Here is a 17078-nt window from a genome sequence, read left to right as displayed (position 1 = left end):
TCCTTTGTTTCATTCCACAGGACAGATTTCTGTTGATTCATAAGTTTTATATGTATTGCACCATAATCAACAGTGGATTTGTTTTTATTATCAAAGGCTAATTGGGATTAGCATTAGTAGAGGCATACGATGCAAGAAAGCAAGCTTATGCAGCATCAGCCAAAAAAAAAAAAAACCCTCCCATTTCACCCCTCCATTCGTTCCAAATGCCTGTTCAGCTCAGCCTTAAATTTATTTAGGCTATCAACTTCCATAAAAAAAGATGGAAATCTGTTCCACCAATCAACTACCTGCTGGCTAAAGGCAAATTTCTGCACATCTATTCCACAACTGTCTTTCCTCAATTTGAATCTGTGCTCCCGCAGGTTCTTAATCTCAGCAACAGAAAGAATCCCATCAGCATTCAGCTTGCTCAAGCCATTCAAGGCCTTATACACTTCAATCAGATCACGCGCAAGTGCCTACTCTCCAGATGCTGAAATTTGCAGAACTTAAGCCTTTCTTGGTAAGAGCACCCTTTGTTCCCCTCACCAATCCTGTTGCCCTTCTTTGTAGTTGTTCTAGCAACTCTATGATGCAATTCTATTGCACAAAAATTTGTCGTGGTCAGTGAGCTGCCAGTTGCATAGTTGACTTATGAGATATATAGATGTTTCAAAATATGGCATGTCAGCTCCAGTCAGCATTTTATGTAAAGTTATTTCTTGGGCCCAGTTCACCTGTGGCTTCAACTACTTTAGAATGTTACCAGTCGGCTTGGGAATGTTTAATTTCTGAGCAATAAGAATGCACAGATATTTCTCGTACAATGATATCAAATCCATCATTCTCTTATGAAACTCTTATTCCTTTTCATGCACTCATCACTGAGTTTATACATTTGAAATTAATTCTGGACTAACCAATGATCACCTTTACAGGTCAAAATATTTGCACATTTTGTAGTCACACAATTTCCTAAAATTAGACGGGTATTCTATGACTTTTTGGAAAGATAGTGAACATATTTTGTTACAAACAAACTATATTAGTGAATTATCAAGAGTAATTACCTGTTTAATCAGCTTTTCAAATCAGGTGAAGGAAGCATTAAGAGAAAAGGAAATAATTTTAGTTTTTCATTATGAGGAAACCAAAACCAATGAACAGTTGATATAACTATTTTATCAAGATCTAATATATCCTATGAATTCACTTAGAAAATATTTTAATAATTATTATACCCCTGCATACCAAGCAGTGTCACAACTGGCCCAGTCAAATATTTTTTGATTGAGGCCAGTTTCATTTAATTTTTTTTTCTCAATTTTTCTAGTTTCATTGTTAAATATGGTTCCCTGACAAAAGCCCACACGAAAATTCTGCACAGAAAAAAACCCCACTGTCATAAATGCTCACAAGAAAAATACCCACACGGAAAATTGCTCACATGGATAAATGCTCACATTTTTTTAGTTTACAAAAAACAAATTATTTCATATTTAAAAACACAACAAAATGTTGAATTTACATATTTTATTTCTACTTCTATACGATGTATTTTAATATAACTTTTGATTCTAATATAAAGTAGAAGATTTGGATGTAAATGTTTGTAATGGAAATTGCAGAAAATAAAATGCTCTGGTTTTATTGCAACTAAAGCTTTTTATTTTATTTATAAAAATAAATTATTTCTTTTCGGTCTTACAAAGTGAACAGTCAACACTTTTTGGGTTTTTATCGACAAACATCTAATTCAGACATATTTCAGGGATTTATATATTTGTCAAGGATTTGAATAGAATTTTCATCACTGTAAATTAGCCAATCTCTGCAAGTATTTCAGTTTGTCTTCTACCTGCTCATATTCCTGCACAAAAGTGCCAACCAAGTCATGCAGTGTATCATCAAATCTTCTCTTTTTCACCTCTAGATGGACTTGCTTGTGCATTAGCCAGTGTCAATCTGTGGCAAGCAGGTTCCTCTTCAGTCCATCAAACAAAAACCACATGCTGGGATGACTGCAGTGGAAAAGGGAATTAAGTGCATTGTGAAATCGCGCACAGCAGTTTGTAGTTTTAGACGACTGTTCAAGAGCTGCAAAATGATGATTCATTATTCTTATTGGAAACTGGGGTTCTCTACCTGCTGCACCGTCAACTGTCATTCAGTCATGTAGACAAAAGATGGCAACATAGTACAACAATCAATGGAAAATTGTCATGATTCCTGTCCTCAAAAAGCAGAAGCCAACGTTGCCAGAAGCAAAATGAGGCAATACATGAGTAGTTAGTTCTACTCCTCGCAATGTGATGGAGAATGTGTTGTCAGAGTTGAGTAACAATGTAATGTTACTCCCATATGCCCAAACAATCATCCCTTGGGAGGAATCATCTCAATCACAGAAAAGACGGTTATTTGCCTAATCCAACAACAATAAATTTTGACATTCCTGATAAGTACTGTCAACTGATACTTCATGATTCAGGTGTGGATGATCCAGACAGAATTCTGGTTTTAGGTGATAAAGAACTCTTGGCTGAATTGAACAAAGATACAATCTATGAAGATGGCACCTTTGATAAAGTTCCAAACATGTTTTATCAACTGTATATGCGGCATGCCAAGGTGGGTAACTCATATTCGCCATGTATTTACATTTTGTTACAGAAAAAGAACTTGGATACTTATAATAGAATGTTTGAAATCATGAAGCTGTTGGTTCCAAATCTCTTGCCTCAAAAGGTTTTAGTGGATTTTGAGAAGGCTTGCATGCATAAATGCAGTGAGGATTGCCTTTCCACATGCTGAGGTCAAAGGTTGCTATTTCTGTCTGTATCAAAGTCTCATCAGGAAACTCAGCAATGTTGGCTTGAAGACTGAATTTGAAACTGATATAAATATACAGCAGGCCCTCATTATAACGAGATTTGCTTTACGCTGATTTGCTATAAAACTGTTACCTTCTGTTGCCCAAACATACACAAAGACTCCTCCCTGGTTTTCACCAGGCCTCCAAGTAACATTCTTACTTACTGGACACGGACCCTTCAGGAAAAAATTAACAGATCTCGGCATCGAACAAAACCCATTTTGCACATGCAGACAACCTGAAAGCTGGGAGCATGTAATGTACTATTGTCCTTACTATGAAGATTACAGGACAAGACTGATCACAAAAACAGGACCAGGATATGTCTGCCAGGAGCAAAGGTTGATGACGTTGTAGAGCGGATATCATCTTTTAAGGGCACAAAAGGTGATATAGTTGAACATGTTGGCACTAATGATATTAAGAGTAGGAGACCAGCGGAATTACTTAACAAGTACAGGTCACTGTTGAAAAAAAGCCGTGAATTAGGATTGAATTTGAAAGTGTCTGCAATTCTGCCCAGGCACGATAGGAGGGAGTATATGATGAGAGCCCTGTCGATCAATTCGGCCCTAAAAAGATTGTGCAAGGCTCGGGGGATAGAATTTTTTTCAGCCTGGTCTGTACTTGTTAACAGGAGAGACTGCTTCTACAAAGATGGGATACAATTAAATAGAAAGGGTGCAAGAATGTTTGCTGATGCTATTGAGGCAGTGTTAGGTGGGTCGGAAAACTGCAAGATTGGATGGGATACAAGGACTAATAGATTAACAGTAGCCACTGGCAGAGGTGAAAGTGATTCTTGCAATGTTTCTATTGGAATGAGCAGCAGCTTGGAAAATAAGATGCAGGATATTTCAGAGACTGCTGGGAGTCATTGGGGTACAAGTGAACACATGGGTTGTGTTAGGGAAGCTAAGAAAAAGAATAGGTGCATGTATACTTGGGTGTACACCAATGCAAGGAGTTTGGCAAATAAATTTGATGAATTTGAGGTATTGCTCAAAGCATCAAAGGCGGATATTGTTGGGATATCAGAGATGCGGTGTCACACAGATATAAGAATTGCAGAACTGGAATTTCGGGAGTACAATGTCTGCAGAAAGGATAGACAGGATAGGAAGGGAGGAGGGGTTAGGCTATTAGTTAAGAAACACACAAAATCCAAGGAAGTGAAACCAGTCGACATCGCTGGACAGTGCAATATCGAGTCAGTTTGGTGTGACATAAGCATTGGGAGATCAAAATTGACAGTAGGAGTGTGCTATAGGCCTAATGACTCTGATGAGTATAATAAGAAACTATACAGGGAAATAGAGTAGTAGTAGTGGCATGTGATGCAAGAAAGCAAATGTATGAGCTTATGCAGCATCAGCCAAAAAAAAAAAAAAAAAAATCACACCATTCCCTCCAAATGCCTGTCCAGTTCCTCCTTAAATTTATTCAACCTATCAACTTCCACGACAGATGGAAGTTTGTTCCAGCAATTAACCACCCGCTGGCTAAAGGCAAATTTCCGCACATCTATTCTACATCTGTCTTTTCTTAATTTGAATTTATGCCCCCTTTGGTTTGTAATCTGAACAAGTGGAAGGATCCCATCAGAATTCAGCGTGCTCAACCCATTCAAGGCCTTATATACCTCAATCAGATCACCGCACAGGTGCCTAGTCTACAGCCACTGCAATTTGCAGAACTTAAGCCTCTCCTTGGTAAGAGGATCCCTTCATTCCCCTCACCAATCTTGTTGCCCTTCACTGTACACGCTCAAGTAAATCTACATCCTTCCTAAAATGAGGCCTCCAGATCTGTACGCAGTACTCAAGGTGTGGCCTGACCATTGCCTTATACCGAGGGACAATCACCTTTTCTCTGCTAGCAAAATTCCTATATATCATTGACAAAACCCCATGACCTGCCATGGCAACCTGTCTGCATTGCTCAGAAAACTTCACATCTGACTGCACAATTACTCCCACATCTTTTTCATTTTCTACAACCTTAAGTGTAGTACCACACAGTTGGTACGTTTCTCTGGGGTTATTTCTACCCAAATGCAGTAATTTTCATTTGTCAAGGTTAAACTTCACTTGCACTTCTTAGCCCATCTGCCCAAATTATCTAGATCCTGTTGTAGTAGCACACTGCCATACTGTCATTAACAACCTTTGTATCATCTGCAAACTTCGACACTAAGCCTAATATACTTTCATCAATATCATAGATAAATATACAAAACAACAGAGGACCCAACACCGAACCCTGTGGGACTCCACTAATAACATTAGTCCACAAAAAGAGCAGCACCCATTAATTACCACCCACTGTCTTCTCCCACTCAACCATCCTTTTATCCATTGTAGCAACTTACCCTCAAATACCATTCTGCTCCAATTTGTACAATAGTCTTCCATGCGCAACAGTGTCAAAAGCTTTCCTGAAATCCAAATATATGATATCAAAATTATTTTTTGCATCCAGTTCCTTTGTAACCACATCATGTAAACCCCAAACACGAGAGGTATTAGAACCTATAGTACTTAGTACCGTGCTTGGGTTGGAGGTTGAGAAGATATTTTTTTGATATTAGACTTGTACTTCTGTAGACAGTAAATTTCAGGAAATACGTGTGAAGGAAAGTTGTTACAAAAAAAGGCAGTTGAATGAATAAATGAGGAAGAAGAAAAGTTGGTTCTGCGAGTTTGAAGTTGGACAGTAAATGGATGTTGGCTGCTGGCAGCACATGTTCGGACTGTTTTGAAAGAGAGAGCGAGAATTATAGAAACCAAATCAGAAGAACAGTGCCCATGCAAGTATCTGTAGAAAAGGCATGCAGCAGAAATAGTATGTCTATGAGACAGAGAGTGGAGAAACTCTGTTAGAGAGAAGTCATTAATTAACCTAACTGCCCTCTTCTGAATGGAATCTAGAAGTCTGAGAGAGGTTTTGGGGGCACTGCTCCAGATGTGGGAACAATATTCCATGGTAGGGCAGATTTGCGATTTGTACAGAGTGAACAGCTGTTTGGAAGAAAAGTAATGCCGCAAGCGAAAGAGAAAACCAAGTTTTTTGGATGGAGAGGAAGCAATATTTGTAATGTATTTGTGCTAAGAGAGATTAGAAGTCACGGTAATCCCCAAAAGAGATGTATCATTTAGCCTAGAAATCCGTGTCACCAAAGATAAGCATAGGAGCAGAAGAATCCTTTTTTGCGAGATATAACACAAGACTGAGTTTTAAAAGGATTGAAATCAACTAAATTGTCTTTGCCCCACTGGAGAATTACCTGGAGATCGGCATTTAAGGAATTGGTAGCGGATATTCATGAAGTTGAAGCTGATTGAGCAGGGAAAGGTTTTTCAAAATGGAGAGTGGAATGTAATGTGCTATCATCGGTAAAACTATGGATAGGATTTCTAGTCAATAGGAAAAGGTCATTAATATACAAGACGAAAAGAGTGGGGGAAAGAACTGAACCTTGGGAGACACCAGCATTAGTGGAGACGTTAGAAGACAGAGAGCCATCTACCATCACCCTCAGTGAGCGATCAGAGAGAAAACTGGATAACCAATTACAAAAAACAGTTGGTAAACCATAACATGAAAGCTTGTTTAGACCTTTATGCCAAACACAATCGAAAGCCTTTGAGATGTCTAGAGCAAATGTTTCACTGAACTTTTCCATTGAATTTGTCCATAAATGGGTAACATAAGCCAGAATATCACCAGTGGATCGACACTGACGGAATCCATACTGGCGATCGTTGATCAGACGGAAGGCTTCTAGGTAGTTTAAGAGTTGGAGGTTAATTGATTTCTCCATTACTTTAGAAAGAGTAAAAGTAATTGCAATGGGATGATAATTGGATGGGAGGGACTTGTCACCCTTTTTTAGGAACTGGCTGGATATGAGCAAATTTCCAAGGAGAAGGAAAAACACCTTTGGCATATGAAAGTGAAAAAAGGCAGCAAAGAACAGGAGTAAGTTCAGGAGCACAGGTTTTGAGAACAAGTGGAGAAATACTATCAAGGTCAGGACAGGAGCTTTCTTAACATCGAGATTCATCAAAATCCTTCTGACATCCTTTTGACAGAAGACTACAGGAGGCATCGAATCGAGCATGTTGGGAATGGTAGGAGGTGTTTTATCAAGATCATTAATACATGAGTTGGAAGAAAAATGGGATGCTAGCAGGTCTTCTTTATCCTTGGCTGAAGTGACAACAGAACCATCTGGTTTTGACAGAAGTGGGAGCAGAGATGGGCTAAAGTTGCAACCAATAGCTTTGGCAAGAGACCAGAATGCTCGTCTACCATCAGGGCAAGACGCAAATTTCCTACTCTTAGCCAGTTCAAACTCTTATTTCCTACTCTTAGCTAGTTTGGACTGATTAATGACCACTTTACAATTGTTGCGAGCTTTGGTGTAGGCAGAAAATGAAACTGAAGAATTGGAAAGAAGCCAGTTACAATGTGCAATGTTCTTCTCTTGAACAGCCTTAGCACATTTATTGGAAAACCAAGGTTTAGATAAAGGATGAGATTTTAAAGTGGAGTGTCAGTGAAATTATTCCTACAAGAATAATTTCACTGACATAATCTGAGCAAACGTTGATATCAGAAGTTTTGAAACAATAATCCGACCAAGGAAAAGAAGAAAAGAAATCTCACAGGTCACCCCATTTTGCATTCTTGTAATGCCAAACAATACGAGGTTGGGAATAGCCATGAGATAAAGGCTCCATTAGAGAAGAGAAAATTACCAAGTTGTGTTCTGAGGTACCTAAAGGACTACTCACTTCGACCGTGTACAGTCATTCCTCGTATAGCACGATAGTTGTGTTCCTAGAAACCCTCGTGCAATGCAAAATCGTGCAATATAAACAACGGACCCTATGGGAAAAATGGGGTTAGGTGCCGACCACCCAAGACTGAACACACATTTGTATCCAAAACATTACCAAACACAATAAATAATCGTAATAAAATACTTACGTATTTTATTACAACTATTATGTAATAAAATATTGATAATGCTTTTGCTTCTATCGTAACCAAACTTGTTTTTTGTTTGATTTTCTATCCAAACAGATGACAGCCGTTCCATCTCTTCAAATTCTTTGTGTCTTAATCTAATGGATTTTAATTACACTTTGAGTTGTTCCTGCCATGATAGTTGTTTTATTTTCTCTGCATTCTTTGAAATTCTTGGTGTTGCCTCATTTAGGTCTGTAGTACGTGCAATATCACATGGTCTTTCATTTCGCTCAAAGCGTTTCCCAATTTCATATTTTTTCTCTGTCGATAGAGGCGGACTCGCCATAAGCCTTACCGGGGAAACCCAGTTGGGCCGGAGGCCGGTGTGATTTTGGCCATAAACCATAGTATGAGGCCACTATAAATTTTCCCAGGTAAGAATTTTTGACTCAGTCCGCCTCTGTTTATCGATATTGCTTTTCTTTTTCTCTCTGAATCTGCAGTGTCTTGACCAGGATGCTTCCTTTTCACACCTTTAAAGTATTTTACTCATTTTTAGGGAATAAAGCACAATTACAAAACGAGGAGGCACGCTTGATACACATAAACAAAGCTGCGCACGTGTAGCTAGGTAAATAAACAATACCGTAAAGGCAGAGAGACACTATTAACACCTCACATTTTACTAAAGCACATTTCTGGGGGTTACTTCCATAAAACAATAAAAACAATTTCCAGTTGCATTTCTGCTAGTGGAATCTGTTATAAACTGGTAGTAAACTCGATCTAATTGCATTTGTGATTATACCAATAGCTGGAATTGTGTTGGTTTTTACATTATTATGGTGAAATGTGTTTCCCCTTCAATGATATAAAACACATAAATACATTTTCAGAATCTTCTCTTCATTCCTATCGTGTTGCATGCGGTTTGGGGTGATTTTGCGTTCTATTTCCATTTCTTGTAAACACAAGGTGAATCGTGCATAAGCGAATGCGGTTCGTGTTATATAAGATATCGTTCCCCTATTTATAAATCATGTATGATTGAATTCGTGTAGTGCAAACACGTGTTATACGAGGACTGACTGTACTTAGAATGGTTGTTTGTTGTTGTTGTTATTATTATTTTGGTTTTTAGGAGCATTAGCAACTAAGGCCATATTGCTCCGGGGATATGCGGCGGTCATTCCCTGACCTTTCCGCATTCTCTGTATTTGGTGGTCATGGGCTCGAACCCCAATCTGATCAAGAAGCGTGTGCTACGCGGGTTGTTTGTGAGAAAAAGATCAAGCGTGTTGGCTGTATGGTTGGGATTGTCCGGTATTCTTGTAGGTAAATGAACAATCTGTGCAAGGTCATTAGAAATTGGAAAAGCCTCAGCATCTCGACCAGCTGGGTCGGTGTAACTAGAAAACAGAGGCCAGCTGGAGTTGTGAACATTTAATATCACCAAGGAAAATTACCCCACTCTTAGGAAAGTTGGACTTGAGAAAGTCAAGTTGCAAAGAAAGAAAGTCAAAGAGCTACAAGTGATTAGTGGAGTTGGGAGAATGGTAGAGACAATTGATGAATTTGACACAATGAGGTAGAGAGATTTTAAGCCAGAGAAGATCGAAAATAGGAGATTCCAAATTACCAAGTCTCTGACAGGGAATATCGGAACGGACATATGCACAAGTACCACCTTTGATTTGAAAGGAATCATACAGCGAATAATTTGGGCAACTGACATGAGCAGTAGTTGAATCAACTGATAACTGAGATTCTGTCAGAAAAAGTACATGGAGTTCGGCAGACTGCAATGGAAATGGACATCGCTGAGATTAGAATTGAGACCAAGTATATTTGTAAAATGAACTAGGAAGTGGTTATATCTATATGCTAAGATCATCAACGTAGAGGGTATTGTTTACCACTGGAGGTAATTGTTTGCCGATGGAATTCACTTTAATAGCAAAAAAAGCATATCAATTAAAACTAGTCCCCTGAAGTACTCCCTCATTTTTGCAAAAAGGCCCAAGAGAAGGTGAATCTTACATGAACATGGAAAGACCAATGGGATAAACATTTTTGATAAAAACTGAGGTGACATTAGCAAAAAAGGTCTTTTTAAATACTAAATATTCAAGTTGTATTATAGCTTTTTACTAGGTGCTCCTGTTTTAGAAAAGCATAATGGATAGATGTTTTCAGTCTAATCAAATGGTATAAAATGAATCTGTTCTTTTGGAAGCCACACTGCATGCAACAAAAACAGTCATTTTCTTTTAAATATTATATAAGACAAGCATTGACCATTCTCTCTCTCTCTCTCTCTCTCTCTCTCTCTCTCTCTCTCTCTAAGATTTTGCACAAACAGCTAGTCAGAAGAATAGAACAGTAGTTGGAAATATGGTATCATTTTCTGGCTTAGTGAAAGGAAGAACAGTTGTTAGCACTGGACCATAAAAGAAATGCAGTTCAGAAAGTTTCTTACATACAGAAATGAATTCACTTTATTTTCACTATGTTAGTGGAAAAACAAATTAGAATGACTCTATATTATGCTATTACATGTGCAACATGAAAAGTTATTTTTACTAAAATAACTTTTTAAATTTTTTTTCATTATAACTTATGTTACCATTGTGAAATCAGGTTAAAGAAAAACAGCAATTTTACACATGCAAAAATAAGTTTTCATACAATAAAAATACAATAATTCAGAGCAGCTCATATAATTATATTTCTGTATGAAATAAGCTAACTTACCATGCCAAATTTGTGAAAAGCCAAATATTGCTCAACACTAGGAATCAATCCAACAGTCTGAAGCTTCCAGCTTTCAATCTTAATACAATAACAATTTTTTTTTTAATGTTCAAATTTAAAATTATTATTCATATTAATTAATTATGGATACATTTTTATGGCACTGAACAAAGTTTTCAAATTTTAAAAGTTAATATTTAAGAAACGTGTTTATTTGAAATAAGAAAAAAAAATTAAATTAATAAATCCCAGGAAGAGTCTAAAGAGATTACTTATTTCTTTAATGTCTGAAACACAAATTACTGTCAAATTTCTATCCTACCAGATAGAAATTTGTTGAGATAAGCAAAGTGCTCATTAACATGTTAACTGGCATAACATTAAAGAAAAAATTAGCATATAGTGGCCAAATCCACATGTAATGAAGACCAATTGTATAAAATGTCACTTTTGAATGTGAGATATATACTATGTGTTTCTCAATGCTTGTCTTATACTGCTAATATACATTTATGTCATTTATTTCTTCAGTTAACATGAGTTTGCATGGTAAATAAACATAATTACCGTTAACATTAACGGTAATTATGTTTATTTACGAAGGAAAGCAATATAACTGGAGTTCCTCTGCCACCCATGGGAAACATCCACATAAATGCAATGACCCACTATAGAGTAAACCAAATCTCAGAGTACAAACTGTTTAATCGAAAATGCAATATTATGTGGAGAAAGGTTTTACAAAGATCTGAATGGACTAACATTGTTATTATTTTAAAAATGTTTCAAAGTAAAAGTTTATCTAAACACGCACATTCAGTTGGGAATGTAAGGATTTTTATAAATTTAAAATATTTCTTTGTTATCTGTCTTTGTTATCTTAGATCTTTTTTCTTATTAATTCAAAATATTATTTATTATATGTGCATAATAAATTTTTTAGAACCGTCTTAGAGTTCTCCCTCTAAGATACAACAAAGGGATGTTCAATAAAGTAGTCTATCTATTAGATAGCTGCAGAATAAAATCGTATTCAGGTTTCCCAGGAAACCTACTTGAAATTTATGCATGATACAATTCACAATGAAAGGTGTTTTCAGCCATCTCACAGAGTTTGAATGAATAAAGTTGAACAGAGCAGTTGGGTCTCAAAGTTGAACTGCAGACAGAACCACAAAGGATGAAACCCAAATATTAGGTCTCACAGCAGTTAAAATTATTAAATAAAATTCGTTGAGATACACCTACGGTCTCAGCAAACTTTTCTTAATGTGATCCTGAAAACATTTTTAATTCCAAAAGTAACCCAATTGCCAATTTGGGTTGCCCAGTCCTACTCTAGATAATACTGCAGTAAGGTATGTTAGTGCAGCATACATTTAACATTAACTCATCATGGATGAGTGTCACAAATCTGATACACACCAGATGAACTAATAAAAATGCTACATTATATCTAATAGTAACCCACTGCCTGTTAATGAGGATTAACATATACATCGAAAACTTCTTAGAAAATCTATTTTAATGGGAGGGGAGGGAAATTAGTTGAAGTCCATTGTAAATATTTGAAGTTTTTTTTTATATATTTGGTAATGCTGTACATTTTATTTTTGTTATTGCTATTTATAATTATATAACAATAATTAACCTTTCATAAGTGACAAAAAAATTATTAGCCTGCTTTGATAATTTTGGTACACAGTTAATATGTAATAACTAGGAAAATCCCGAATTTTTACTGCTAATTTGAAACATAAGAAATTTTACCCAAAGAGAACAGCTGCTGGAAGTTTGGCTGTCAATGGAAGAAAAGAGAAAAGGATGATGACAATCAGACCACCAAAATAACAAAGAAAATATTCTAAATTGATCACCAAACAATGAACACAGTTCAGATAATGAAAAGCATCAGTAATTTATGTCACAGTCAAATTCTGCTTCAAAATTGCATATTGTATGGAATGTTTCTGAAACCTGGTGAACTAAACTTAAGTTCAACAGGTGAGCTAAAGGTCAAACAATTAACCAGATTGATAACATCCAATTAAGATGAAATAAGTGCTTTCCTTTTCAGTTTTTTTCTGAAATCCTTACTGTCATGACACAAATAAATAATGAGAAGCATTTCGGAAAAATGCCAACAGCCTTTTTAAACTTGCAAAGTTGAAGCTAGAACAATTACCTGGTTGTATACTACATGTCAGTGTTCCCAACTCTTGATATGTAGAGTATCTCAAATTGTAAATAAAATGCCAAGAGACAGGCTGAAAAAAATGACATATGAGGGGCGTTCAATAAATTATCAACCTAAGGTAATTCCCAATGTTATATTTCAATGATCCATGATTTATTATGTTACTACATATCTCAACTTGAATCATACTAATTTTGATCCCACTATGTTTTTAGGTTGTACTGCTGTAACAGAAAGAAGGGAGACAATTGTATCAAATTATAGATTTGCTGAAATTGGAGCATTGTTCAGTCATCAAGTTTATCGCCAAAGAAGGAAATGGGCCAAAGGCGATTTATGAAAGGAGGTGGCTGTGTACGGCAACAGTGCACCTTCAGAGTACCGGGTGAAATTCTCATTAAAACAATTCAAGTGGGGTAGACAGTCCATCGAAAATGATCCACGCCCAGGAAGGCCTGTAACAGTGACCACTCCAGAAATGTGCCAAGCTGTGAAAACCCTTGTGCTGAATGACAGACATTTATAGGTGTCCCAAATCTCTAGGGTATGTCACATATCTGAGGAAACAGTTATAACCATCCTCCACGAACATTTGGGGATGACTAAGATCAGTGCAACGTGGGTCCCCAGATTTCTGACCCTGTGCAGAAGCAATTTGGAGTTTGGTGTGGTGAGGAGAATTTAGAGCTTTATGGAAGGGATCCTGAAACTTTCAACTCCAGAACTGTTATGGGTGATGAAACATGGGTTCATCATTGGAATCCTGAGACTAAGTAAGAATCAATGCAGTGGAAGCACAAGGGTTCTCGCCTACCAAAAAAATTTCAGATACAATCTTTAGCTGGCAAGATCATGGCCACCATTTTTTGGGATGCTGAGGGAATTTTATACTTTCACTACTTGAAACACAAGCACAGTCACTGGGGTGTCATATGCATCCCTACTGTACAACCTAATGGATGTCATAAAAGAAAAACGGCATGGAAAACTTTCCAGAGGTGTGCTGCTTGTTTATGACAATGCACCAGTGCACAGGTCACATGCGGTTGCTGCTGCTTTGAGAGACTGTGGATTTACAGAATTTAACCATCTACCTTACAGTCTGGATCTGGCCCACAGTGATTATTTTGTAATAACTGAGTGATTATTTTGTAATAACTGAGAACAAAGTGGAGGAGAAATTGTTGAAGTTAAACATAAGAAAGGCACCTGGGGTGGATGGGATCTATCCAGTTATATTAAAGGAGGCAGCAAAGCAACTAAGCAAACCCTAAGCCAAAATTATGAGAGCATCCTTGGACTCAGGGGAGATCCCCATGAACTGGAGATGTGCAAATGTATCCCCAATTCACAAAGGGGGATCGAAGGGTTACACGAGTAATTACAGACCATTGAGTTAAACTTCTGTTCCGAGTAAAATAATGGAGCCACTGGTTAAAGATGCACTGCAGGATCACCTAGTCAAGACTGCAGCAATAATTCAGACACAGTATGGGTTTGTTAAGGGTAAGTCTTCTCTGACAAATTTGATAGGATATTATGATGTGGTTACAAAGGAACTGGATGCAAAAAATAATTTTGATATTATGTATTTGGATTTCGTGAAAGCTTTTGACACTGTTGCGCATGGAAGACTATTGTACAAATTGAAGCAGAATGGTATTAAGGGTAAGTTGCTACAATGGATAAAAGGATGATTGAGTGGGAGAAGACAGAGGGTGGTAATTAATGTGTGCTGCTCTTCGTGGACTAATGTTATTAATGGAGTCTCACAGGGTTCGGTGTTGGGTCCTCTGTTGTTTTGTATATTTATCAATTATATTGATGAAGGTATATCAGGCTTAGTGTCGAAGTTTGCAGATGATAGAAAGGTTGGCAGGGTCGTTAATGACAATAATGGCAGTGTGCTACTGCAACAGGATCTGGATAATTTGGGCAGATGGGCTAAGAAGTGGCAACTGAAGTTTAACCTTGACAAATGCAAAATACTGCATATGAGTAGAAGTAACCCCAGAGAAACGTACCAACTGTGTGGTACTACACTTAAGGTGGTAGAAAATGAAAAAGACCTGGGAGTAATTGTGCAGTCAGATATGAAGTTTTCTGAGTAATGCAGACAGGCTGCCAGGGCAGGTCATGGGGTTTTGTCAATGATATATAGGAATTTTTCTAGTAGGGAAAAGGAGGTGATTGTCCCTCTGTATAAGGCAATGGTCAGGCCATGCCTTGAGTATTGCATACAGGTCTGGAGGCCTCATTTTAGGAAGGATGTAGATTTGCTTGAGAGTGTACAGAGAAGGGCAACAAGAGTGGTGAGGGGAATGAAGGGATCCTCTTACCAAGAGAGGCTTAAGTTCCGCAAATTGCAGTGGCTGGAGACTAGGCACCTGCGCGGTGATCTGATTGAGGTGTATAAGGCCTTGAATGGATTGAGCACGCTGAATTCTGATGGGATCCTTCCACTTGTTCAGATTACGAACCTAAGGGGGCATAAATTCAAATTAAGAAAATACAAATGTAGAACAGATGTGCGGAAATTTGCCTTTAGCCAGCGGGTGGTTAATTGCTGGAACAAACTTACATCTGTCATTGTGGAAGTTGATAGGTTAAATAAATTTAAGGAGGAACTGGACAAGCATTTGGAGGGAATGGTGAGGTTTTTTTATTTTTTTATTTTTTGGCTGATGCTGCATAAGCTGATACACTTGCTTTCTTGCATCACATGCCACTATTACTACTACTACTATTGATGATCATGCTCAGGTAGCCGGTAAACTGAAGGAGTATTTTGCAACTACATTCACACATGGGGTGTTATTCAATGAGGGTAATGCCAGAAGTTTATTAAACTCTAACAGGGAGCTAAGTGATTTTGTAATAACTGAGTGCAAATTTAAGGAGAAATTGTTGAAGTTAAACACAAAAAAAGCACCTAGAGTGGACGGGATCTATCCAGTTATATTAAAGGAGGCAGCAAAGGAAGTAAGCAAACCCTTAGCTATAATGTTTGCTGATGCTATCAAGGCAGTGTTAGGTGAGTCGGAAAACTGCTAGATTGGGGGGATACAAGAACTAATAGATTAACAGTAGCCACTGGCAGAGGTGAAAGTGATTCTTGCACTGCTTCTACTGGAATGAGCCGCAGCCTGGAAAATAAGAAGCACGATATTTCAGAGACTGCTGGGAATCATTGGGGTACAAATAAACACATAGGTTGTGTTAGGGTAGCTAAGAAAAAGAACAGGTGCATGTATACTTGCGTGTACACCAATGCTAGGAATTTAGTAAATAAATTTGATGAATTTGAGGTATTGCTCAAAAACATCAAAGGCAGATATTGTGGGGATTTCAGAGACGTGGTGTCACACAGATATAAGGAATGCAGAACTGGAATTTGGGGAGTACAATGTCTACAGAAAGGATAGACAGGATAGGAAGGGAGGAGGGGTTATGCTATTAGTTAAGAAATACATAAAATTCAAGGAAGTGAAGCCAGTCGACATTGCTGGACACTGCAGTGTCGAGTCAGTTTGGTGTGACATAAGCATTGGGAGATCAAAATTGAGAGTAGGAGTGTGCTATAGGCCTAATGACTCTGATGAATATAATAAGAAACTGTACGGGGAAATAGAGCGGGTCAGTAAATCAGAGAGTCTTATAATGGGGGATTTTAATTTCCCAGATATTGACTGGAATTTGTGGGTTAGTCACTCACACACTAGCAAGGCTTTTGTGGATTTATTGGATGATTGTTTTCTACATCAGCATGTTCAGGAGGCAACTAGAGGGAGTAATACTCTTGATTTTATTATCAGTAGTGATTCCTCATGCATTAAGAATCTGCAGGTAAATGAACCACTAGGTGGCAGTGATCACAGTGTGCTGAAGTGATATTTACTCAAAGAGGTAACTACCATTAGGGGTAAAGGGAAGGGATATTGCTTTCGTGAAGGCGACTACAATGGACTGAGAGAGTATTTAAATTCTATACAGTGGGAACAACTGATGATGTTGCCAAAAGCAAATTCAAAATGGGAAGCATTCAAAGACCTTATCTTGGAAGCTACTAGGCTTTACATACCAACTAAGAAATATTGTTCAAGGTTTAGGCCTAAGTGGATGTCAGATGAACTAATGAGACATATGGCGGAGAAGAAAAATGCATGGGATACATACAAATTAACACGTGACACAGAAGCCTATGACAGATACAAGTTGATCTGTAACCAAGTTACAAAGAAGGTTAGGCAGGCGAAGGCAGATTACGAGAAATCCTTGGCAAGGGATGCAAAGAAA

The 17078-nt window shown here is 37.6% G+C and overlaps 1 protein-coding gene across 3 annotated transcripts in view; it reads right to left on the bottom strand.

Annotated features, from left to right (window-relative positions):
* Positions 1–17078, bottom strand: part of LOC150080956 (uncharacterized protein ZK1073.1-like) — a 404766-nt gene that overhangs the window by 199501 nt on the left and 188187 nt on the right. For all 3 annotated transcript variants that reach the window (XM_090381331.1, XM_090381332.1, XM_090381333.1), the window contains one exon: positions 10586–10663. In XM_090381331.1, the coding sequence (XP_090237457.1) occupies positions 10586–10663 (78 nt within the window). The remainder of the gene's footprint in view (positions 1–10585; positions 10664–17078) is intronic.

Source organism: Mastigoproctus giganteus, chromosome 9, assembly GCF_048544385.1.
Source record: "Mastigoproctus giganteus isolate SK-2022 chromosome 9, ASM4854438v1, whole genome shotgun sequence".
Lineage (NCBI taxonomy): Eukaryota > Metazoa > Arthropoda > Arachnida > Uropygi > Thelyphonidae > Mastigoproctus > Mastigoproctus giganteus.
Note: the sequence above shows the minus strand (reverse complement) of the source record. Positions and strands in the feature narration are given on the sequence as shown.